We start from the raw sequence: 27,180 nt of genomic DNA on the forward strand, positions 1-27,180 counted from the left end.
GTTGATGGAAAAAAATCAAGAAGTATCTCAGAAGATGTCATCTAGAGCAATTAGTTCATGGACTATTTATTTCTACTTATTTTCTAACCATCCTGGTAGCTGGTGACCTTTTTTTTTTTTTTTTCCTAATCCAAAAACTTATTTAAGAGGTAAAACATCGGACTGTTAATAAAGAAAGGCTTTGGCGGAAAAGATTATTCCTAAGGTTATCAATCTTTTCTAAAATTTGAGCCAAAGTAGCTTTATACCTTAAATATGCACCGACAAATAAAAGAGTAATAAAATAAAGTTTTCAGAGAAAAAGAAACAAAATGGATTTAAGGCATGGGAAAGAGAGGTTCACAAAGAAGCCAGAACTTCTGCTCTAAAGAACTCACAGTATTTTCAGAATTTAAAATTTTAATCAATCCCTGTAAATGCATGTAGTTATTGCATAAAAAGAACATAAAGACTATCAAAGTTTAGGGAGGATGATGTTTAGATACATTTAAGAAGTGCCTAGGTCCACATCATCACCATCACCCCTACCCCCACCATGGTATTCATTGGTTTCCATCATTAACTATAACAAAAAATGTTCTGATCAAAATCAAATTCCCCAAGCATTTATTAAACACAAGGTTGCTAGAACTCAAGAATGAATAAACATGGTCCTCATCCTCGAGTAACATCCTGAAGGGAAAACTCTTTGTAAGAATAGTGGCTGCTCAGAAATAACACATTCTTACGTGTATATTTTTGTCACTTTATAGAGTTAATCTATAGTGTTATCCTTTCTCTAAATAAAACATGAGTCTTCACATATTTCTGCTTGCCTCCATCTCCCACCGCCATCTGTGTTGTGATGGTCAGAGAGTATTAACAGCTCTCTTGATAATCTCAGTCTTAATTTAATGTGAGGTCAGGAAGGAGGACTGCATGTTTTCCTATGGATGCATCCAGTTGTACCAGCAGAGGCATGACGCAGCAGAGTTAGTTCTGCCAAGTGAACATGGCGAAGGGGGAGAGGGTGAGGGAGTTGAGGGCATTACATCATGGATGGTAATAATGATGGTCCTAAAATCTAAGTTGGGTAAGGGGGCGTGTAAAAAAGAGAAAAGGATAGGATTGATGAATTGGAGATTCTGGAAAGATGGAAGCATCGCCAGAATTGTGCTCCTAGAGGAAGCGAACTGCCCCTATAGGGGGTGGTAAGTGCAGAGGGTGAGAGGTTCCGAAGCTATGATGCCAGAGGGATTTTAGGGACTGACTGGTTATGACAAATTCTAGGCTATGATCATAGAGTCGCCACTGAGGTAGAGTGCAGGACAAGACAGAGGAAAGGAGCTCAAGAAGCTGAGAGGCCAGGGTGTTGGAAATATCTACATATATATTGAATTTTCAAAAATTAATATGGGATAAGTACTGGAGAGCCTGACAGTGAGCTGGGAGCTAAAATCATAGAAACATTGTAAGTGGCACTGGTATAGGTACATGATCCCAATAATGAGGGTTAGTCGGTAATATCGTATCATTTAATGACATTAGGTTCAAGCTGAGGGAAGAGGGAGGAAGTTTCAAGCAAAAAAAAAAAAAAAAAAAAGTAAAGACAGTTACCCTGATTTCATGGATCCAGATTCCAGGTCTAAAATACAAAGAGTGTGGTAGAAGAAACAGCCCCAACTTGAGAAGACTCCAAGGGAAGAAGCATCCTCAGAGGATAGTCAGGTTCTCTGTAGAGCGAGAAGGTGAAGGAAACATTCACAGAAGAGGTTGAAGATGTGGTAGATTTTAGCTGAGGATGGATCGTGAGTTCCAGAAGGCACAGTGGAAGAAATTCAGGAGTTTGGTGAACGATGTGTGAACCATGGATTAGAATTAGAAATGGGCAGGACTGGTGGGAGAGGAGGGTGGCCTGCAGTCTAGAGTTCCTCATGGTGAGTCATGTAAACGTGTAGATAAAAGGCATGGTGGAGACAGTCCTGGCCGACTCAAGGGAGACTGTGTAGCCCTGGGGAGGCTGTAGCTGCTACAGGGCTCCTTCAGGCCCTCCGCAGTTACAGATAAGGAGGCAGAGAAGTGCTATCTGAGAGGTCTTGACACCTGTGAATGAGGGTGTGAACCGGAGAGATGCATCTTATTCAAAGTGTACTAGATTCACTCTTGACCCCTGCTGCTCAGGACTAACAACGGGAATTTAAGCAACTGCATTCTCCTTACAGGGCAGTTTCTCAGTATTTAAATAAACATAAAGTGTATATATATATATATATATATATATATATATATATATATATATATACTGACGGAAAAATTTTAGGAATTTCCCTCAAAATACTCTCATGTGGTGACAATTCAGAAGCAAATTAAACGATGAATGGGATGGGACCTAGGTGGCTCAGTCAGTTAAGCATCCAAATGCGGCTCGGGTTATCATCTGGAGGTTGTGAGTTCAGTCCCCATGATGGGCTCTGTGCTGACTCCTCAGAGGCAGGAGCCTGCTTGGATTCTGTGTCTCCCTCTTTCTGTGCCCCTCACCCACTCTCACTCTGTTTCTCTCTCTCTCAAAAATAAACATTTAAAAAAATGATGAATGGTTAAACATAGTATATCAATATTGCAAAATCAGGTAGATGGTTAAGCAAAAACTAAAAGTTGCAGAACAGTAGCCATACTATAGTTTCACCTATATATTTTAGAAAACAACAAAAAGCCTATGTGTAGCTTATACAGCAACTACTTCAAAAGAATTTACAATGTGCAGGGCACTGTTCTAGGTGCTTTACTCAATCAGTTACATACCATTACTATAATTGCTATTTTATGGATAAGGAAACTGAGACCCAGCAAAAATAAGAAATTTTCCCCAAACACCTGAAAATAGTATTCTGCCCCAAACACCCTGGCTCCAGGGTCTGTGCTTTTAAATGCATTAAACCGCCTACCAAGGATATAAGTATATAGAAAAAATCCTGCAACGGTATGCCCCCAACTCTTAACTGCAGTTACTTTTGAGCAGAGTAGGTTTGAAGGAGGTAAAAGGTGAAAAGAATTTCAAGTTTTTAAACTTGAAGTTTTTAAAACTTCTAATAATTTTAAAACTTGAAGTTTTTAAAACTTCTAATTGGAATATGTTCACTTATATAGTTTGTTGGGTTTTTTCTTTCTTTTTTTTTTTTTTTTACTCACTTAAAAAATATTGCTGTACAGTTCCAGTCTGCACCAGGGTTGTGCACAAGGTACAGTGGTCTCATTATTTAAAAGGGTAAAGGGATAATGATTAACTTGCCTTGAGGAAGGAAACTTCAAAGAGGAGAAGATTTTTTTGAGCCTTAAAGGATGCACAGTTTGCCAAGAGGACAGTTAGGAAAGGGCATATAGTTGGTGCTCAATAACTGTTTTTGAATGAATGTATTCTAGGCAGAGGGGACATATACAAAGTCTCAAAAGAAAGGTAGCAGGAATAAAGATGGAAGGATAGGCAAGGGCCACATCATCAAAGGTCTTATGTGCTAAGTAAAGGATATTATCTGGCACAATGAGAAGACTTTGCAGGGTTTTAAGTGGTGGAGATCTCGCTGTTCTATGCATATGGGTTCAATAGGCTTCCAGCACATCATCTTACAGATGCTCACTCCACACTAAACAGAAAGCAATAATAGAAAAAAAAAATTGCTGCTGCTACTGCTGCTAGTAATTTGAGATCCTGGGACTCTGATCATGACCATCTCTCTCACATGATACACCAGTCTGTTATTTCCTGTATTTAAGATCATTTTATTCATGGCCACATTAATATCATGGGATTTTTAATTTCCTTAGGAACTGGTGATTTTTTTTCCTGCTTTGTACTCAAATTCATATTTTGCATTTATGAAATGCATGAAAGAAATTTTCCCCAAACCCCTGAAAATAGTATTTTGCCCCCAAACACCCTGGCTCCAGGGTCTGTGCTTTTAAATGCATTAAACTGCCTACCAAGGATATAAGTATATAGAAAAAATCCTGCAACAGTATGCCCCCAACTCTTTTTTTTTTTTTTTCAACGTTTATTTATTTTTTGGAACAGAGAGAGACAGAGCATGAATGGGGGAGGGGCAGAGAGAGAGGGAGACACAGAATCGGAAACAGGCTCCAGGCTCTGAGCCATCAGCCCAGAGCCTGACGCGGGGCTCGAACTCACGGACCGCGAGATCGTGACCTGGCTGAAGTCGGACGCTTAACCGACTGCGCCACCCAGGCGCCCCAATGCCCCCAACTCTTAACTGTAGTTACTTTTGAGCAGAGTAACTTCTGAAACAGATCTAACACATGAGTAAGATCTTCTTCTATGTCCTCACAGAAAGTCATTCTAATTAAACTATCTAGTTTTTCTCCCTTAACAGTTCTGATAGACATACATCCTTAATGCCCTCTTGTGCTCATTTTATTATTCCTCCTGAAATTAATTCATTTGTGGATGTTGGGCTTTTGCCAAATTATCTATAAAGGTGTCTTTGTTGATGTTTTAATGTATTTGGCTACAGTACACATAATATTTCTGGCCGTGGATAAGCTGAATATTTTTAAGTAAGTATTATTGGTGGCAGAGGCCCCTCAATACATTTTTGGTAGAAATCCACCTGCGATTCTCTAAGCTGATTTTACATGAAAATTGAAGCCATTTATGGCTTGGGAGTCTGCCATGCCTTTCTGACGTGTGAGAAGCCTCTTTCTCCCTTTGGGATTTCGGCATGTTAAGCTGCTAGCTAAACAGTTGAGTAGGGGAAAAAGATTCTCACAAAATAAAACATTCGAAAGAAATGACTCTTTCGTTGTTCAGTAGCAAGACTTAATGCGAAACTTTAATGAGAAATACTTCTGCGTGCAGGAATTGCTTGTGTGATGAGGATGCCAACCTTTCCATTACTGTGCCTGGGTTGTGCAGCAAGTATCACCTCACAGCACACCAAAAATGTCCCTGGGACAAAGCTCCCTTTCTAGCGTAAATCACATTGAAGCCAAAATGTAAAGCTTCTTCCACTTGCAAATTATATTTTAGACAATTCTGTTTTTCAGTGAAGCCTAAATCTATTATGTGCAAAATCTATAACTTGTGTTGGTTTTGGTTGACAAGAACACAAATCCTTATTAAATGCTCTCCATTCCTATCTCCAACTCACAATTATAACAGAAGTTCTGACTGGGTGATATCCAAGGCTTGAATTTAAAAAGTGCAAACTTTCAATGAGGATTCAATTTTTATTGAATTTGATTTGTACATATACAGTTGGACTTTTCCAGTCCTTGTAAATATAAGTGGCATTGGACATCAGTTCCTCCCAGGAACCCTCAGAGATATCAATGTCCCCCTTTGAACTTATTTCACTGCTAAGAGTTAAAACGATGTCCTTTGTAAGGGCAGTTACTCACAGACTCAACTCATTGATTAAGGTGTAAGCCACATCATTATTTTTTTTTTCTCCTGCATCTAAAATCTCTTCAAAGAAAGGATTTATTGCACTAAAAAAACAAAACAACAACAACAACAACAAAAACCTGTAGAGGGAAGTGAATCACATTAAAAAAAAAACTAATACATGATAAAGATATCAATGTATGTGAATGATCATTTAGCTAGGGATTCAAGCATTATAAGGTGATCATACCAAATGTCCTTTAAGATATGTTTCAAATCCACATAGTTTATGATTTTCTAGACAATGTAATCCCCTTCCTTTCCTTTATCCCTAAAATCCTTAAAGACATTATAATTATATAATGTCATATCAAAAGTATTAGTAATGGAGTTTTATGTTATTGTGTGAATACCTTATAATTCTAATTTTAAATAAAAACTTGCATTACAATGAGACCATTGAAAATCCATATATATTTTCAAGATAATTTATTCCAGGGGCACTTGGGTGACTCAATCAGTTGAGCATCCGACTTTGGCTCAGGTTATGATATCACAGTTTGTGAGTTCGAGCCCCTTGTCAGGCTCTGTGCTAACAGCTCAGAGCCTGGAGCCTGCTTCTGACTCTGTGTCTCCCTCTCTCTTTCTGTCACTCCCCTGCTTGCATGTGCACTCCTCTTTCTCTCTCTCTCTCAAAAATAAATAAACATTACACATTTTTAATAAAAAAAAAAGATAATTTATTCCAGGTGAATATATATGGAGAAGCAGAAAACTTCGTCTTCTCTCCTATCTCTCTTTCCTTTACTTTCTCTTAACACTTTGGCCTAAAGTTAACAGTTACAGGATAGAGGAATTACGTTTCAAGATTAGGGATAGGAAGTTGGGGACTGAGGAGGGCATGGCTTAAAGCAATGGGGAAACACTGTCTTTTATATATTCAGAGTGTCTAAGCGGGGCTCACTTCCCCCTCCCTGACTCCATACCTGCTCAGACTTGGAGTGTCAGTAAGTCAAGTCTCCTCTCATCCGCTGGTGGTGAGTAGATCTTGTGCCTTTAAACGAAGGACAGTAAACTGGTATGCGGATACTAACAGCTTTACCCTAAGTCTATTACTGAACAATGCAGACTTCAGAATGGGATTGCATTTGCAACCTCTAAGAGATGTGTGTGTATCACAGAACAAATTTGACATAGGAGGGCTATAGGAATGGCAAACGTAAAGAAAATTACACTTTAGTTTATATGACCATTTTCAATTTGTCCTAAGAATTCGCCCTGCATAGGAATAATATAAATAAGAAATGAATTAGCTCATTTCAATGTAGATTGAACATACTATGACTAGAAAGGTAGAACTTCTCTATTTTTCAAACTCCCTTTCTGACAGGTGACTTACAGGACACACTTCTGCCAGTTTCCCATTTGTAAGTAATCAGTACTTCTTTCCTCCCTCAATGAAGGACAAATATAACTTTGAGGAACATGTCTTTAAATAGGTTTCAGAAGGAGGTGGGCAGGGATCATAGGGATTAGGATGCAGCAGAGGCGTTCTTATCCTTGCCAAAAATAGAGCCTGCACAGATTTGATTTCTGTATGTACACACAGACAGAGGTCGAGGAAATGAAAGCTAGACATGCACCCTCATTTTCCTCCGGTCTCTGAACACAACAGCACTCAGAGCCTCAAGGGGCAGTGCGGGCATCAAGCCACTCCTCAGATTGTCAATACAAAACTATAAGCGCTCATCAACTCTGTGTCTTATTAAGTAGACAGGATTGATTTCCCCTGGTACTCATTTCACATAAACAATAATATTAGCAAATATGTAAAAGAGTGGGCACATAAAAATTAATAATGCATTTGGTCCCATGGGAAAGTTATTACAATCCCTTTAAGAACCTAATTTATTCTTGAATTGTGGTGAGCATAGCAAAACATGTAGACTTGTTGAATCCTATGTTGTGCACCTGAAACTAATGTAACACTGTGTGTGTCAACTGTATTTTGATAGAAAAAAAAAAAAAAAAGGAAGAACAGATTTCTGCCCTGGGGACAGCTGTGAATTTTTTCATCTGTAAATGTAACAATTGTCAAGAACTATAAAGCATCTGAAATTTTACACTGTTTGCAAGCTAACATGCATCATGTTAGTCACAGTTTCATGGATGCTGGCAGAAGGCACAAAACTCCGGGACCAGGGACAAAGGATGGTTTATTACTCACAGTAATAACAGTAGCCAAAGCATCAGCATTTGTGCCAGTTCCCTGAGTCCTAGTTCCCACAGAGTGACATGAAGAGGGCTAAATGATGCCTGCACATGTAGTGGGTTGCATTACAAGAGAGGAACCTGAGCTTAGGGAACTGAATCTTTTATAATGATCAGTAAGCCCATGTAAACTTTGCCCCAGAGGGAGCATTGTTTACTGCTCTTTGCCCCAGACAGGGACTCTATCTCTGTCTTCCAAGGCTGTTTTCAACACAAACACCCTTGAAAAGATATTCCAGAATGAGAGCAGCCATTGCCTCTGCTTGCAAGATGTATGGAAATGTGAGGCACTCATGGAGAATTGTCTTCCAAAAATAAATAATAAATTTCTGTCCTTATTTTCTCAAGATTCATACTATACATAAAGTCTCTAGCTCTGCCCCTTAGCCCATTTTCCACTCGGTTTTCAAACTGGGAGTCTTTCTTGATAATACTATGAGCAGATGCTGATGGGGAGAGGGCTGGGGGCAAATTTAAATCATTTGGGTGCTGTAACTTTAGTAGTGGCAAGATGAAAGTCAGAAACTCTGTAGGAAAGATACCCCAAAGCAGGCTGGCTACTTGGCAACTCTCTAACCCTCCCCATCCTCCTCCAAAGCATCTCTCTTTCATTTCACTTTAATACACAACTAATAATTCCACTGAATGGATAATCATTGCAGTTTTGAAAAATGTAAATCTCTTGAAGCATTAAGGATTCTTAGGTTTTCACACATATTAGTGTGAATTTGTGTAAGATACCCGTCCTTTAAAAGCTAGCTGAGATTGGCCGCTCTGAAGGAATAGCAATTTTAACTAGTAGGGGATAAAAAAGGGTAATTGTGGAGTTTGGAGCACTTTTGGGGTATAGCAGGCCAGAGAGAGACCATTGCGGGAGAATTAAAACAATATGAAGTCACTGAGTCCATACTGAAGGAAGCTGGGCACTATAAGGTAGGAAAGGATGTGAGAGAAAGAGTAGAGAGAGAAAGACTAGGGAGATGCCCAAGAGAAATCACACCCATTCTGATTTTACTTGAGGTTGGCATTGTGCCCACAGCAGAGGAAGAACATTCCCTTCCTCCTTCTCCTCACTTCTATGGATCTTCATCCCATAAATACTGAGTATCTGTTGTTGCAACTGCCCCTGTACTATTACTGTTACCATTTATTGAACACTTGCTTGGCTTCCAGTTTTATGATTACACGGGTGTGACAAGGTCAGATAAGACATGACAGTCCTATGTGACAGACAGACAAGTAAGTCAACAGTTATACAGTTTAGTAAATGCATCTCAATCAGACAGGATAGGTCCTTTCTTTAGGACCCAGACTTCACACGTCTATAGTTGGTTCTATAGTTCACAACATGAACTAATAGTAGCTAATGCTTATACAGTAACCTCTTACATGCCAGGCAAAGTTTACAGTGCAATTGACAATGAGAATTTTTATAACGGCCCTATGAAATAGGCACTATGATTATATCTTATAGATTACGTATCTATATACCCCAATGTCATGGAATGGTAAGCAGCCAAGATGGGGTTTGATTCCAGGCCTTTGGGGTATACTGACACTGAAACAAGTTTAAACTAACTAGGCATTTGTGAGCTGCCCAGGAAATATAACCATCACTTACAACTTACTTCTACAATAAAATAAATTCTGACTTCCAAACTTGAGAGTCATGAAGAAATTTTTCAAACAAGTGTTTTAAGTTAGGAAAGTACTTGAGACCTCCTGGGACTAGAAGAGGCCTGGGAACATTAGTGACCTATGGTTAATAGGACACTATAAATTCTGTGCAAAATACATTAGAATATTAATTGCCACACTTTAAGTTCAGGGATCCTCCTTTTAGGTTCAATTGTTCTTATAGGCAGTGGTTCCCACCTCACTAGCTTATGCTGCTAAGAAAATTAACGCCTTAAGTTTACTTTAAAACGCAAAGAATCAAAAAAATTAAAATAAAATAAAATAAATTTTAAAAAGCAAAGAATCAGAATGAGAAGACAAGCCACAGACTGAGAAAATATGTACAAAAGACACAACTAATTAGGAGTATTATTCAAAATGCACAAAATCTTAAAACCCAACAATAAGAAAACAAGCAACCAGATTAAAAATGGGCAAAAGATCTTAACAGACACCTCACCAAAGAAGATAATCCGCATGGCAAATAAGCATATGAAAAGGTGCTCAACACCGTAGTCATTAGGGAAATGCAAATTGAAACAGTGAGATACCACTACCTACCTTTTGGAATGGCCCAAATCCAGCACCCTGACAACACTAAGTGCTGGTGAGCATGTAGAGAAGCAGGAATTCTCATTCATGCTGGTGGGAATGCAAAGTAATACAGCCATTTTGGAAGTCAGTTTGGAGGTTTCTTATAAAACTAAACATACTTTTACCCTATGATCCAGCAACATGCTCCTTGGTATCTATGAAAGGAGTTGAAAATGTATGTCCACACAAAAATGGACATGGATATGGATGTTTCTAACAGCTTTATTCATAATTGCCAAAACTCGGAAGCAACCAAGAGGCCCTTCAGTAGGTATGTAGATAAAGAAACTGTTGCACATCCAGACAGTGGAATATTACTCAGTGCTAAAAGGAAATGAACTCTCAAGCTATTAAAGGACATGGAGGAAACTGACATGCATGTTGCTAAGTGAAAGAAAGCAATGAAAAGGCTACATGCTCTATGATTCCAACTATATGATACTCTGGAAAAAGCAAAACTATAGAGATAATAAAAAGATCAGTGGTTGGCAGGGGTTAGGAGGGAGGAGAGATGAATAGGCAGAGCACAGAAGATTTTTAGGGCAGTGAAACTACTCTGTATGATGGATAAATGTCATTTTAAATTTGTCCAAACCCACAGAATGTACAACACGAAAAATGAACTGTAATAACTGACTCTGGGTGATAATAATATTTTAATGTAGCTTCATCAATTTTAACAAATGTGCCACTTTGGTGAGAAAAGCTGATTGATAATGGGGGAGACTATGCATATACGGAGCAGAGGGTATATGGGAAATCTCTGTACCTTCTAGTCAATTGTTCTGTGAAAGTAAAACTGCTCTAAAAAAATAAAATCTATTTTTTTTTTAAAAAAGCAAGGCAAAATCCCTTTATAAGAGAACTTCTATTCTTAAGGAGGAAAAATTGTGCACTGTTTGGAACACTATACCTGTTCCCATGCTCTGCTCCCTTGAGAAAATTGCTAACCTTTATCCCGGGGTGCAAGAATTACTGCTCAATAGTGTCTTCTTATTAGGTGTGTTGCACAAAAAGGGAGAGAGAGGGCGAGGGAAAGAAGGAGGCAGTGAAAGAGAACAGGAGCCTTCCACAGTGTGTGAACAGATTTTGAAGAAGATACAGCAGTTTCTTAGATATTTAAGAGGAAATTTAGAGACCAACTTCTGCTATAAGGTTAACAGTCACTTTTAATTTATCTGGACTTATCATGAAAATTATGCTTTACTTATGCCTCAGTGGCCACCTCTTCTTGAAAATAATCTGCCTCAACAGTTGGATTTTCTGAACGTTGAATAACGATCCCCCCCCCCCACACACACACACCAAAGGAGTAATGGATTCTGAATGTATGTAAGGCAAACACTCATTTCATGAATACACAGATAGCTAATAACATATATGCAGTGATAGACCCTCTTTTACAAAAGAAGGAAATAAGACAGATAAAGCTGGCTTATGCCAGGGAGGTCCATGTTTCCTCTCTCTTCAAGAAACTACTTTCTTCGGATTTCCTCTCCTCTGGGTTTTCATCAATTCCAAGGACCTGCTCCTTAGAAATAAAAACGTTAGCACTCTGGAAAGAGCAGTTCCCTCAGACCAGGAGAGTTAGTTTATGTTATGAGCTGAAATTTGCCGCCCTCCCTCCCCCCACACAAATTCATATGTTGAAGTCCTAGTCCCCAATACCTCTGGATGTCTATTTGAAGACAGAGCCTTTAAAAAGGTAATTAAGTTAAAAATGAGGTCATTAGGGTGGGCCCTAGCTCAAATGACTGGTATCCTCATAAGAGACTAGGACACAGGCACAGGAGGAAGAACACGGGTTAAGATGATCATCTGCGATCTGTCAGAGGAAAACAACCTTGGCGACATCTTGATCTCGGACTTCTGGCCCCCAGAATTGTCAGAAAATAACTTTTCACCCAGTCTGTTGATACTTTGTTATGGCGGCCCTAGCAAACTGATATAGTATGTAAGAGTAAACCCTGGTGACTCCAGCATTCCTGAAATGCTTGTCTCCAGAGCCTTAGAAGAGCAGTTCATGAACTTGTGTACATAATTATAAAGATCCTGTAGACTTCATGAGTTAATTCAACAAACATTGGTGGAACTTGTCCAGCTAAATGGCAAAGACAAAAAGATAAGCTTCCAAGTGGCTCAAAGTAAATAAAACCCTAAAAATCCTCAAGGAATTCAATCTAAAGAGGAGACAAGCACAGAAAGAGTTAATTTCGATATGAAGTGACTAGTAGTAAGATTGTGGTATGCAGAAGGGCTGTGAGAAGTTCCCTGGGATGTAGAAAGGGCATCAGGTTGGAGGCCACATCTAACTTAAGTCTTTAGGAAAAAGAAGTATGCCAGGTGAACAAGGCAACAGAGACATTTCAGTGACAGGAGTACCACAGACAAAGGGGGGAATGAGAAGTGTCTAGAATGTGGATGGTAAGTGAGATGTCCTGGGTAATTGGAGTTAGGATGTGTATGAGGGAGGGTTCCAGGAGAGAGTGAAGAAATAGGGTCAGACCACGGAGGGCCGGGCATGCCAAATTTGGATTTTAACCTGAAAGCAGTGGGAAGCCACCAGAGACTTTTACAGAGACAAGTCACGATCAGACTTGCTGTGAGCATGGTCTGTGTAATAGCTTGGAGAATGAAATGGCACAAAGAGAGGAAGGTTGCATACGGATAGCAGGGAGGTAGATGGGAGCCTGAACTGAGGCAGTGGTACTGGGGTGCAGAGAGCAGTCCTGCTTCTGGGATATTTCAGAGATGGGATTTACATTGTGAAGATTTGCATACTACCACCTCTACATGTGCTCCTGTGGGAAAGGTGCTTCCAATTGTAAAGCATTGGACAATACATACTTGTATTTTCTGTCTCAGATGTACAAATAAATATAATTGTTTCCTTAAACATAGATTTATTATCAACTTAATAAAACATACAATATTATATTTACTTTTAAGAATTAAATTCAAAAGAGCTACACTTCCTTATTTGTGTTTTTAGTTAATTTGGGGGAAGAATTGCTCCTGGAAAAAACACAATATAATTGAATATAGTTAAAAATGAATATCTTATTTTATCTCATCATAGCATGTCTGGTATTTTTGTAATTCTTCCAAGTTGGACCTGATTGAAATCTGCATATTTAAGGCAATAGAGAGCCTTGGAAATACACTCAGTCTAATCTGAGTTTTCTCACTAAACTACCTACCATGACTAGTTTACTCAGTCTTTCTAGGCCTCAGTTTTCTTATTTCTAAAACAAGGGATAAATTCTTTGATCCTTAAGTCTCCTTTTGACTAAAATTCCATGAGTCTTTTTTCCCAGAGGAAAAAAAAATACTGCTTTTGACTTTTAAAATGAAATTTTTTTGTTTTATTTAGTACTGTTTTTTAACTTTTCAAAAGAAGACTTTAAATTTTGCTGAATATTTCTTGGAAAGTAAATAAATCTTGTCAGACGGTTTTGAGATTCATTAAAAACACACACACAAACAAACCTGAAGCACCATGCACATTTAAACATTACCGTTCTTGGGGTACAAAGGCACTCAAGGAAATGTACTCAAACCTCTGCAGGTTCAACTAAGGCTTAGAGTAACGCAACGAACAAGGGATGTTTGCTGAAAAATATTTGGAGTTGAACTGGGTAAATACGACTGCAGAAAAATTAACAGCAAGCCAGATGAGTCCCTTTTCTCTCCCTTAGGAAACTTGCTTCTGTAAACGGAAAGGGGCTCTGAATCCCCTGGCAGAGAAATGGGAGAATAGGGAGGGAAGTTTCTCTGATTTCCTCGCTCCCTACCTGCTGATCTGGTTTCCTCTCCAGCTCTCTCTGTCCGGTTAGGAACTGATTCTCCTCCTGCTCTCCCTCCCTCTCCCCCTCCCTCCCTCTCTGTCCTTCACCCAGAGTAACGTTAGTGTCCTAGCAAGTGATGCTGTCGGAGACGGGAGCCGGGCTCGGGGGAGGCACCGCCGCCGCGGCCGCCGGGCGGGAGAGCCTTCTCCAGCACCAGCGCCCCACTCGGCCCCGGGCTTCCTCCTCGCAGCCACAGCCGCGGCGGCCGCTCCCACGGTTTCATGGTGGGCGGCGGCGGCGGCGACTGGGTTTTGGCTCCCGCCTCTGAATGCTCGGCGTCCCCCCGCGCCGTTCTCTCCTGCAGATTTCCCGCCCGGGGCTGCCGGGGGCTGCCGGAGGGGCCGGCGGCGGGGAAGGGGTGCCGCGGCCAGACCGCGCGGCGGCGGCGGCGGGCAGCCGGCATCCCCGCGCTCCGACCGCGGCGGGCGCGATGTCCACCAAGGTCAGGAAGTGCAAGGAGCAAGCGAGGGTGACCTTCCCCGCGCCGGAGGAGGAGGAAGAGGAGGAGGAGGAGGAGGGTGAAGACGAAGGCTCGGAGCCGCAGCGCCGCCGGCGGGGCTGGAGGGGCGTCAACGGGGGGCTGGAGCCGCGCTCGGCGCCCTCACAGCGGGAAGCGCACAGCTACTGCCCGCAGCGCTTCTCCCCCGGGCTGGACATGTGAGTACCCGGCCGGCCCGCGGCCCGCGCCTGGGGAGGGCAGTGCCCGGCGGGGCGGCAGGGGGGGGGGGAGGGGGCGGGAAGGCGCGCTCCCGGCCAACCCGCGAAGTGCCTGGGACCCCAAAACGCCTCCCGGCGCGGCACGGCACGGCACGGCAGTTCTGTTCGGGGCGATGTAGGGGTGCGGACCTCGGTCCGGGGCTCGTCCCCTTGGTTCTGCTTTGTGGAGGGACTTGGGGGCCGCTGAAGGCGTGGCTGGAGCTCTGTCCCGGCTCAAGCGCACGGAACGGCCCCGTGGACGGACAGCACGGACGCCAGACTCAATTTCCAGCAAACAGACACGTCCTCTCCTACACAAGCACTACTGCCCCATAGGCTAGGACCCCTCAGCAGATGCACCCCGAGCTTACCCTAGGAAGTCGGAGAATGGGAAGGTCTGCACAAAGCCAGGCGCGCCCTCGAACTCCGACCCCCTCCCCCGCAGCTTCTCAGCGTGGAACCACCCTGGGAACCCGTGTCCCCCGCGAAGCTCTCCGCCGTCTGAGGCCCGGGCAGGGCAGCGGGGAGAAGGGAAGGGAAGGGAAGGGAAGGAAGGTGTGCTCTACGTAGTGTGAGTGTAGGTTTGCCGGGTCGCCCCGTTTCTCGACGGTCCATTCACAGTTGGGGGCATACTGAAGCCAAATCCCCACGGGAGAGTGGGCGCAGGGCAGCCGCAGGAACTGTTTAATGACAACTTTGGCTGTAGTTCCCAGGCGGCCCGGGGTCAGTAGTTGTTTTCTTTTTAAAGGAAGATAAATGCCGGCACTGTAGTGTGTGAGAAAGAGCAACTTTTCTTAATTTCCAGATCTTGGAGACATCCTTAGCAGCTACGAGACGCAGAGAGGATGCAAAAGAGAGTGCTTAGTTTTATAGGGTCCATGGCATTTCTCGTGTCCCACACGTTGGGCGTGCCACAGGGCTTACTGTCTTTTTTAGGAAAAACGCACAGACCTAGGTAGAGAACTTGAGGTCAGACGTGGCGGGCAGCCCTAACCGTCTGGGTGGGGTAAGACGGGTAACCGGCTACGTGAGGGGACCGAGGTTATGCAGTGCCCCCTGCCGCACTCGAGCTGCCACATCCCTGGTCCCAGGCCTCCGCGGCGACCTCCAGACCGACCTAATCTCGCATTGCTCTGCTCGCTCAGAGCCTGCTCCTGGCCCTGCCGGATTTGCCTATAAAACCCAGAGTCAGTGGCTAGGAGTAGATCGCCTAGGAAAGGGTTCTGATTTAAAATGAGCGACGCATCCTGATGTGGTTCAATTACTGCTGAAGATTAGCCTGGAGAGGAAATGGTCCAGGAAATGGAAGGAAGGTATATCCTGAGGGATTAAAGCCCTGCCAGCTCGCTTCCCAGCCTCCCTAAGATTTTAAGACATTGTCTGTTTTTCCTTTTACCAATTTCTTGATTATTTATTTTTCTTTTACCTTAAATCCACACTAAATGGACACCACAGCACTCTAATCTGAGAAAGTAGGATGGAGCAGAGATTACTCACTTTGCCTTTTGAAATTTGAGGCCAATTACGCAAAGCACTGAAGCAAGTTCCACTGTAGACTTTTTTTTTCTATTAGAACATTTTCCCCCCCATTTTCTGACTTTACATAATTCGACAAGTAAACGTGGTAGTGTGTTTACTTTGTAAAGCAGTTGAGAAGACCCAGTCATTTTAAGGACACAATAAATGTTTCTTTGAGAGGTAGGGCAGCAAGCTCTCCATGTCTGAGTCCTGTCATTTTGTAACATCAGGCACTAGTTTGATATCTGTAGCAGAAATCAGCTCTTTATTCCACCTTCAAGTAGAATATGGCAAGAATGTAACAGCTCAGAAAGCAAACACAGCAACCCTATGTTGGCACTGGAGCAGGACAACCAGTCTCTCAAAGCCCCAGGGTCATTTTCAGTAGGCAGAATAGAGCAGCTGAATTTAAAATTCAGCCAGGATGCTCAGGATAGAGTCTCACTTTGACCAAAAAGATTCCTCAGGGTAATCCTGTTGCTCATTTCAGTGCTCCATGCTCCAGTGTTCCATCTGGGAGTTTTAAACAGACTGACTTAGGAGAAAGAATGTCATCTGTTACATTACTAACAAGAAATTTTAAAAGTCCTTTGATAGAACTCTTGATTCAACTATTGATTCAAACCAAGACTTTCTTTATCCCAGTTGTTTGCAAACCTAGGAGCAAGTAGAATGTCATTGGCAAGATTACTTCATTTTCAGTCTTAGCTATTAAATATCTGATGAAACTCCAAAAAGGTATATGAAGGTACTTCTGATGAGTTTCGATTCAAAAGCATTTCTTTTTTTTTAAAGCTTATTTATTTATTTCAGGGAGAGAGAGAGAACGCATGAGCAGGGAGGGGCAGAGAGAGAAGGAGAGGGAGAGAATCCCATGTGGTTTGATGCATGAGTTTGATGTGGGGCTCAAACTCACACACTGTGAGATCAAGATCTGAGCCAAAACCAAGAGTCGGACACTTAGCCGACTGAACCATCCAGGCGCCCCAGATTCAAAAACATTTCTTAAGCATTTGCATGTGCAAACTGCAGGTTAGGTACGGCAAACCCCAAAGATGAGTATGACAATTTTTCTGCATTCAAAGAGTTTAAAATTTCATGAAGGAGAGATGGAAATGAAACTGGGCATGAGCTATTATGAATTAGAGTAAAATAAGCACCATAAAAACATACACACAAGGGTGGAACTATGAAGGATCAAGTGTAAAGGAGAGACCCACTATGTAAAGTCAGAAATCAAGGAAACCTTTAGGGGCCTTAAAAGATAGGATAGGAGACAGAGACAGAATGATAAATTAATTGAAGCTCTCCCCTCAAAATGCTAGGCATGTCTGAGGAATATTAATTGAGTTTGGTTAGAACATAGAATATGTCGGGGCTCCTGGGTGGCTCAGTTGGTTAAGCGTCTGACTTCGGCTCAGGTCAGGATCTCATGATTCGTGAGTTCAAGCCCCACGTCTGGCTCTGTGTTGATGGCTCAGAGCCTGGAGTCTGCTTCAGATTCTGTGTCTCCCGCTGCCTTTCTCTGTCCCTCCCCTGCTCACATTCTGTCTTTCAAAAATGAATAAACACTTAAAAAATTTTTTTAAAGAACATATAGGATGTGTAGGTGAGCAGTGAGATTTAGCTGGATGCATTGGTTTGGGCATTAACATAAGGATCTTGCCAGGAGGAGGCAAAAGGGAGCCACTAATGATTACGAAGCAGCAGCAATTTGATTAAAGCCAGTCTGAGAGCAGAATGGATTGTAGTGGCAGTTGACAGAATGTGAATAAATAAATTAGGGGGCTACCACAACCGTTCAGGCTGAGATTAGGATCTGTAATAGTGTAGTACTAGGGCGATGGAAAGGGGGAGAGGTTGGAAGAGAGAATACACAGAGAATCTATGGAAATAAGCAACTAACTGCCCACAAGGGTTTAAAGAGAAGGCAGGGTCAGAGATGACTTGGTGATTTTGACCTAGATAACTAAGATCATTGATGTCATTGTTGAAAAGAAAAGAACAAAGAGGAGGGCCTGATTTTTCAGATAATTCTGATAGAGGTGTCAAGCAGGAAGATGGAAATAAAGTTTAAAGCTTGAGAGAATTTGAGAATCTACTGGCTGATGGGAGTATATATTACCCAAAGAAAGTGTGGAGAGAAAAACAAAGAGAGCTCTTGACTCCCTATTCTGAGGGAATTTTTGTTGTTATTTAGAGAGTGGAGAGAAAGAGTAGCAAATAGAGGACACAGAAGATGAAGGATAGTTTCAAGAAAAGGGAAGAATTGATTCACAGTTGGAAAGTACTTGATAAATCAAGAGAGAAATTTATGAGTCTCCTTTTATTTTTTTTAAGTTTATTTATTTTGAGAGAAAGAGCATGAGTGGGGGAGGGGCAGAGAGAGAGAGAGAGAGAGAGAGAAATTGGGAGAGAGAGACAGAGAATCCCAAGCAGGCTCCTTGCTGGCAGTGCAGTGCCCGATGCAGGGCTGGATCCTACAAACCGTAAAATCATGACCTGAGCTGAAATCAACAGACACTTAACCGACTGAGCCACCTAGGCACCTGATGAGTCTACTTTAAGAAAGAAGAATCAGGGCACCGAGGTGGCTTAGTTGGCTAAGTGTCCAACTTTGTCTCAGGTCATGATCATGGTTCATGGGTTCAAGACCTGTGTCGGGCTCTGTGTGGACAGCTCAGAGCCTGGAGCCTGCTTCGGATTCTGTGTCTCCTTCTCTCTCTGCCCCTCCCCCCCAAATAAATAAACATTAAAAATATATTTTAAAAATATGGTTATCATAATTAAATAGAAAGTTTGACATCAAAATACTTAATTATTCTTAAAAATACAATGAAGTTTAAAAAGGATTTTCCCAGGGCGCCTGGTGGCTCAGTTGGTTGAGCGTCTGACTTCAGCTCTGGTCATGATCTTGTGGTCCGTGAGTTCGAGCCCTGCGTGGGGCTCTGTGCTGACAGCTCAGAGCCTGGAGCCTGCTTCAGATTCTGTGTCTCCCCCTTTCTTTGCCCCTCCCTTGCTCATTCTCTGTCTGTCTGTCTCTCAAAAATAAATACAAATTTTAAAAATGTTTAATAAAAGAAAGACAAATCAATTCTTGTTGAAATTAACATGTGCACAAAATCATTAGATTTCTCAGTGGTGTTATCTTTAAAAAAGAAAGACTTCTGGAAAAGAAGATTCTGTTTAGTTTTTCTTCAGAGAAAGTGCTGCCAAAAGTGTGTCCCAACAAAAGCAGCAATTTGTGTTTATATAATACTTCATGCTGGAACTGGGAAGGGATCCCCTGTTCTTAGTGCCTGCCCTCCCTTGGGCCTGGTATCCCCACATTTAGAGCTCTCTATTTCTATTTCTGGAGATTTCACATCCTATCTTTATTACAGGGGTGAGGGTTGTCACTTGATCATATCTGTAAGGGGGTAGAAATCTGGGGAAAGAGTTTCTACCTACTCTGTATATAGACTTTCAGCCAAATCCCCCTATTTTGGGCTCCTGCCTCATCTCTACTTGCTGGTATTTCTTTTGTCTTCCGTTTCTGGGCTTTTCTGGCATCAAGCAGAGTGGATTAGCTTGCTTCTTGTTATAGGCACTCTGGTTGGACCTTCCTTATCCCCACTAAATCATTTCCTTTTCTTCCAACTCATCTTCTTTCCAACTTCATGCATTGTGTAGTTGGAGATGCTACAAGTGTCTTCCAGTTCCATGGAAGATGAAATTTGTGTTACTTTTCTTTGTTTTCCTTGATATTTAAGGGGGTAATTTTGGAGAGGAGAAAGGGGAAGAGAGGCCTTTGTTCCATCATCTTGAAACCAAATATCCCTATAATTGTGTCTCATGTGTTTTTTAAGCCCCAATGAAAACTGTGCTATTAACAGGCCAAGACTGCAGAAGGAAGAATATTCTTAATCATGTCTGATTTTATTGGGCAGATGGCATAGTTGGTAACCTATACAGTGTGATGTGACAGTCATCTGAACTCCCCCACCTAAAGTCATCTTAGTACCACACTTCCTGAATTTAACTAATATAGAATATTTTGGAAAAAAAGTAGAACTTTTGAGTTGCAAAGGATTTTATCTAACCCAGTCTTTTCTTTTACAAGTTGAGAAACTGAAGCTGAAGTGTGACCTCTAATGCATAGCAGCCCCAGGTCATTTGAAATCTCTAGGCTCTTAGCACTGTGCTGTTCACACCTTGGCCTCCTTTGGGTTCAGCTTTTTTCTCTTCCTCAGAGAAATTTAAAAATGCATTTACTCCTGGGAGGAATGACACAGGACACTACTAATTAGTATTAATTCATTTATGAGATCCAATTAGTTCATCATTTCAATTTGACTGCTGATGGCCGATCAACTTGAGAAAGTTTGTAAGCTAAGTAGGAGGACTAAGAATGGAAACAAAAAGGAGGAAAGAATATCTCAAGATGTAATTGACCTCCTGCCAAATATCATTTATGGTTTTCTCTTTCTTATTATCAAAGTGGTGAGAGGATCCTAGACTAGGACTGGAGCATCATTTTATGGTGGAGTTAGAATTTTAGGGATTTTTTTATTACTGCCCTAGGATAACAAATGTCTGTCTGTTCTCTCTCTCCCCACCCCTCCTCTCTCTCTCAGTATTCTTAACCTTTGAGCTTTGCTTTTGCCTACAATCCCATAAATCCTTACCACATTTGACGGTAGGAAATAAAACACCACAAGAAATGTAACGGGAGGAAGAAACCTGTTTTTATTGGGCTACTAGGTTCTTGGTAGGAAGGAATACTTTTAATTTCTTGCCTCAGGATTGAGATTGCCTCCTGGGGGGGGGGGTGGCATGCTTGGGTAATGGTGAATGGCTGCTTAGCAGTCTTCTGAGGCGGAAGGCTCTTTTCTTGACCAACAGTCTTCCTTATCAACACTGCGCAGTAGAAGTCTGGCAGGGGAAACAGATTAGTGGTCTGTGCAGGGTGAGCATGTAGGAGTCTGGCCCCAGATAGAAGATCTGGAGTTGTGAACCATGGGTGGACAACCTCACACTTGTGCATATGGGGCTCAGCAGTGACTTTATGAGAATATTTAGGATTATGATAGTGTTTTGTCTTTAATTTAGCATCTAGGTCAAGGATGTTTGTCTACAGTTACCTAGTCATAAAAAAAATCCCCTATTAAAAAATAAAACTTTCCTTCTTTGCACTATTCAAATAATAGGTGACAGTACGGATTTGGTCTTAGACCTTTTTAAAAAATGAGGTTTAAGTGTTCACAAGTATATGACCCATTAAGGAAAGGGCATGGCAATGCTAATATTCTATACCAGTTTTGCATTTCTGATTACGTTTTGTCAAATAGTACTGATGCATATGGGTTCTCTGCTGAAAAGTAGGTTGAGGGTGATGAGGCAGGAGCAAGCATCCAAAAACCTCAGATTTTTGACTTAGGATATAGATGATAGTGATAGAAAACCAGATCCCTTGCTTCTAATAATATTAAAGGTCTATATATATAACATATATTATTTATGTTTATGTTATATATATATATATATAAAGCTATGTATAGAATAATAATAAATATAATATAATATAATACATCTAATAGCATCTAATATATTTAAATAGCCAAATATGAACTTCTCTTGGGTCAGTAGAAGTTTTTGATTTTATTATTGAGTTTGTTTTATCTCAATTCCTGTTCAATTATACATTGAATTCATTTGAATTCTAATTTCATTGTCATTTAATGTTCCTGAAATAATAAACATTAGTTTTAGAGAGTATTGTGAAAGAGTTTATTTTTATAAATAAACTTCATTATTAGAGGTTATCAATTCTAAGTTTTATCCTTGGTGTGCCCCCATATTATCCTTACAAACATAATTTTAATATCAAAATCAAGAGATGTGGAGTTCATCAGATACTTTTTGTGGTATCACTAAGAATTAAATGTGATAAAGCAGAAATCTGCTTTGAAAGAATAATTGTTTACTTTAACTTCTGATTAATATTTTGTATTATTCATTACTTTTTTTAATAAGAAAATTATTCTAATTCTCCTCCACCACTATTTCTGCACATTATCGTGTGTGACCAAAGGTCTTCTTTAGCCTGGAGGAGAAGATTGTTTGTCCCCTGGGTATTCAGTCAGGGGGTTTAAGCACTCATGCATCTGTGCAGTCATGGCTCCGGTAGATGGATACTCACCAGCCATGTACTAAAAGCCAGGCATTTATCTCTTTATAGATAAAGAAAGGCAGTCTCTGCTCTTACAGATGTTACTGAAGAGCCAGGCATGAAAGCAGACAATCACAAAACAAAGTAATAGTCAGTTTAACAGCTAACAGAGTTATACACAAAATATAGTTCCTGGAAGCAGAAGCATCTAAGTTCCAGAAGGCACATGCGTTTAGAAGTATTATCAAATCATGCAGGCAATGATTAGGGGTCTTCACCTCTGCCTGCACTGAACTTCTAGAGGAAGGAACACACTGTTAAATGGCCTTTTTGTTTTTCTGGTTTTAGCTGTTGAGGGGTCTGGCAAAGAGCTTTCATGAGAAGGATGACTGGGAAGGTGACAAAGAGAGGAGATTGGAGCTTCCCTCCTTAAATATACAACAGCTTCTTGTCTCTGACTTAGCGATTAGGGCATATACCCAAATTAGCATTGTCTAATAGATTTATTAAACTCATACCTAGAGTATTCTGAATATAGCACAGGCCAACAGAAACTGTCAGGAAATTAATTACTGTGGAGACCCAGATATCTCTCCAGACTTGTAAGTGCTGGAATTGCTACCTATTAATTTTTGCCTGCAATGAGAATCCTTAGAAGTGAAAGCTGTGCTTTCCTGTTTCTTAAATGGAGCTCCTCATCTTGTTGGTTTGGTTGCTACTGTGATAATATGTTATTGAGCTGTTTGTGATGTCAGTAGATGTGGGCTCAGCAGTAGGCGGTGTGGGGCCTGGGACTGCCCGTAGCCCTGGACCCTGTCTACCAAACAGTTGAACAGATGGGGCTGCCTTCCTCTAGCCTTGAGTACTGGTGCCCCTGGGGGCTACTGAAGTTCAGAGTATCTCCCACTCCACTTCTTGCCCTCTACAAATACGTATATTAAGAGATTTTCAAAACGTGTTTTTGGTGACACTCTTGAGGCTGTTTGTGAGACGCCCTTTCCTCCTTGCTAGCACACTCACTCGTAAACCGTGCTATGTAGATGTTGAGTGTCTCCGGAGGCAGGACATTGACTGACAGCTGCCTGCTTGCCAGGGGGACTATGGGGTTTGTCTACTTTTTGACTTTTCCTGTCTGGCTTTCTTGTCCTTTGTCAGTGCCTGCTGCTTCCCGCCCTCATCATCACTTCCAATTATCACCACCCCCGACACTGTGACATGGTGGTTGCTCTCTAACACTTTCCCTCCCTCTCTGAGCTTTTCTCACTACTTATCTTCTGTGGCTCCTTCTGCTCTTCTTGGCCTTCACAGAATTACAGACTGGATCCCGGCTGGTTGGCACATTCACTTTCTTCAGTGTGGTGAACTGCTTAGTCAAAACAACTTGGGTGTTATTCTCATTGCTTTGGCTCACATTGATGGTGTTATTACTCTGCTTGCTTCCTTGCTAGATGGATTGAGTAGTTGACTGTTTCTTTATTTCAGTAAAGGATTTGACTTCTTTAATAATGTTCATTTGTTGATGAGTGCTAAAGAGATTGTGATTCAATCCGAAGAGCAATTTTTGAAGCTGTTCTTTATAGAACCCAAATGTTCCCAAACATAAGCTAAGCATACATTTTAATAACGTTATTTTGATTTGCAACCTTTATTCATCTTTTTCTTATTCCCTGGAGACAGCATGGTAGAGAATAAAAAGCCTGGGAGAGGACCTCTGAGCTCTCTTCTTTATCCTTTAGTGACCTTGAGGAAGTTACTTACCATTCTGTCTGAATCTCTTTGTCTATAGACTTTGGATCAATTGGGCAGAAATGTGAGTAGGCCTAAGGATAGAAACAAAAAGAACAGCCTTTTGTTTGTTTTAGAAGTGTAGGTGTAGCAGGGTCAAGAAACCAGAACAACTTGGATGAGCAGCTCCTATAATCTACCTGTAACAGGTCTTTCCCTTGAGTCTCCTACCTGCTGACCAGGAGAGGAAAAAAAATGAACCAATTGTCCAATGTGTGGTTTAAATTAGTTTTTTAAATTTTGTTTTTGTTTTTGCTTTGCTTGCTAAACAGATACTTATTCTCATTCCACAAGTGAATTAAGCAATCAATAAATTAATTAAGTTAATTAATCAATTAAGCAGTTATGTGAGTTAACAAGAGGGAAGACTTGCTCTACATTATCACAGGGATTAAGTCAACTAACAATGTCTCCTTGTGCCCTGAGCTTATATCTAAGGGACATTTTCTTTTTTTTTTTTTTTTTTCTTTTTTTTTTTTTTTATTTATATATGAAATTTATTGTCAAATTGGTTTCCATACAACACCCAGTGCTCATCCCAAAAGGTGCCCTCCTCAATACCCATCACCCACCCTCTCCTCCCTCCCACCCCCCATCAACCCTCAGTTTGCTCTCAGTTCTCAACAGTCTCTTATGCTTTGGCTCTCTCCCACTCTAACCTCTTTTTTTTCCTTCCCCTCCCCCATGGGTTCCTGTTAAGTTTCTCAGGATCCACATAAGAGTGAAACCATATGGTATCTGTCTTTCTCTGTATGGCTTATTTCACTTAGCATCACACTCTCCAGTTCCATCCACGTTGCTACAAAAGGCCATATTTCATTTTTTCTCATTGCCACGTAGTATTCCATTGTGTATATAAACCACAATTTCTTTATCCATTCATCAGTTGATGGACATTTAGGCTCTTTCCATAATTTGGCTATTGTTGAGAGTGCTGCTATGAACATTGGGGTACAAGTGCCCCTATGCATCAGTACTCCTGTGTCTAAGGGACATTTTCTTACTAATTCTTCCCCCCAATCCCTACAAGGGGGCATAGTCTCTTTATGGTTTATGTATACACTCCTAGGTGAGGGCATTCTGTAGAGATGCTGTGAAGCCAATGTCACTGATCCTAGTTTGATATGATAAAGTGATTTTTCTTTTTAATAAATAGCCTCTCACTTGGATAAAATAACTCAGAATCTCAAACAGCCACCCTCCTGCTTCCTCTGTAGCGCCTGGGCACTGGGGAAGGGAGCTTATGTGTTCCCTTGAGGAAAGAAAGAGTTGTCTGATGCTTCTGGTCTCTGGGCAATGTTCATTGTCTGCCCGGGTGCTGCTTGTCAGTGAAAATAACTTGATCTTGGTAACTTGCCTTTGTTATAACCCAGATATGCTCCTTGGTGTATATGGTTTCAGTTCAGCTCCCATGAGCTACAGAGCTCTAATAGAGCTTACAGCACTAGTGGTGTCCTAGTCTGGGAGCAGGCTCTCTGGTTCTCAGTGCCGGGTTGCACCACAGGGGAACTGAGGGTAGCTTGAGAAAGCCCACACCATTCCCTACTTAATCAGGCTGGGCTGTCCCAGATCTCCTGCCTTCAGTGGTTCTTCACTTTCTTGGATCCACATCTTAACTTTTCCTTCCCCTCTATTATTTCTTTCTTCTGTCAGGACAGGAAGTATCATAGCTTTGCTGTCAAAAGTGGGAGAGCTATCTTGTCTGCCTGATGAGAGCATTCTCTGATCAGGTTCCTTCAGAACTAATTAGAGAAATAAAGGAACAGAGAAAATCCTTCCTCAAGACAATTTCTCTTTTTCCTAAATTCTGCATGAAAACTCCTCTTTTTCCTGCAAAAAGCTGAAAATTACCTTGATATTTCTCTTTGCACTCCTCTAAAATTTGTGCTCTCTACTTCTTCCGAAACATAGGCACCTAACTCTAACCACTCACACCCCTCCACCTCCCCTGCTATCCCCACAGTAAGGTCAACCAGGGCGAGGACACTGTTTTTGGAAAGACAAAAGAGAAAAGCACCTTGCTAATATTTCCAAAAATACCCTTGATGGTATAGAAATACCCTTGATAGTATAGAAATAAGCACGATAATATGTTTATAGGACAGTGAAGAATGAATCTGAGGAGCAAGGAAAACAAGTTTGACTAGTCAGCATCCTTGAAAGTCAACTGGAGAATTCTATTTTGTTTGCTGTTCTTGTCTAAGAGAAGTGTGAGAGTAAAAGCAGAGTTTAAAAAGAGCAAGATGCTGGGATGGCTGTGGCGTACAAGGAAGAAAATCAAGAACAGCATGTGGTACTGGAAAGAATCTGGAGTCAGACAGACCTCAAGTTGAAGCCCAGATCTGCATTTTTCTATGTGTATTACCATGGGCAATTTTTCTAAATCTCAGTTTTCTTATCTATGAAAGGGAAATAATACCTGCTTCATAACATTGTTATGAGAATTAAATATGATAGCGTACAAAAACATATATATATGTATTTTATATATATATATATATATATATATATACACATATATATATACCAAGTACCCAGTAAAGTTTAGTAGTAGCCTTCCCTCATGCCATCTCTGTTGGAAAGCTGTTGTAATAATCCAAATATGATTGGTTAAAGATCTGGAAGATGGTGCTGACAATGAGAATTGGAAGGGAGGGTCCAGTACATTATCTAGTGACCCACAGGGGGTAAGTACTCAATAAATATCAAAGGAAAAGCTTCAGAACTCTGAGAACATCAAGATGGTGAGTCATAGATGACCTTAAAATTGCTAAACCTGAATAACCAGCCTGAGATGCAAATGTTAGGAGGGGGTGCTGGTTAAGGGAGAGGGTGAGGTGGGACATTTTAGAGTGACCAGGGGATACATAATTGTACATATGGGATATGAGGTCAAAGGAGAGGACAGAGCCTGGAAGGAGATTTGGAAACTCAGTGGAACAGATATTTATTGAATACTTACTCCCTGTGGGTCACTAGATAATGAGAAATAAAGCATGACCTGACCATCCAAGAATATGTGCACAATATGAAGGAGTATTTATTAATACTTTATTTTTTAAAAAAGAATTAATATAACCATATAATAGCTTTAAAACACATGGTACATAGGATAATTCATTTTATATCTATATGAAAAATCATTTAGGAGGAAGGGAAAGACTGTACCAAAAATCTGGGGTAGAATAGTGATGGTCACTGAGAACTTTTAGATCTAAACTAAATTACTAGATTTCCTGGGCAAAAGAAAGAAAGAAAGAAAG

The 27,180-nt window shown here is 41.1% G+C and overlaps 1 protein-coding gene across 6 annotated transcripts in view; it reads left to right on the top strand.

The window, feature by feature from the left end:
* The first annotated feature begins 13,805 nt into the window (after window positions 1-13,805).
* TRPC3 (transient receptor potential cation channel subfamily C member 3) overlaps window positions 13,806-27,180 on the top strand; it is a 74,977-nt gene continuing 61,602 nt past the window's right edge. For 3 of the 6 annotated variants that reach the window (XM_086704292.1, XM_086704295.1, XM_086704296.1), the window contains exon 1: window positions 13,807-14,424. In XM_086704292.1, the coding sequence (XP_086560418.1) occupies window positions 14,036-14,424 (389 nt within the window). In that variant the 5' untranslated portion in view covers window positions 13,807-14,035. Of the gene's footprint in view, window positions 14,425-27,180 lie in introns of all 6 variants that reach the window. The other 3 variants (XM_086704293.1, XM_086704297.1, XM_025921915.2) reach the window with 2 other exon arrangements.

Source organism: Puma concolor, chromosome B1, assembly GCF_028749965.1.
Source record: "Puma concolor isolate L17-30 chromosome B1, mPumCon1.1.hap2, whole genome shotgun sequence".
NCBI classification, from domain to species: domain Eukaryota; kingdom Metazoa; phylum Chordata; class Mammalia; order Carnivora; family Felidae; genus Puma; species Puma concolor.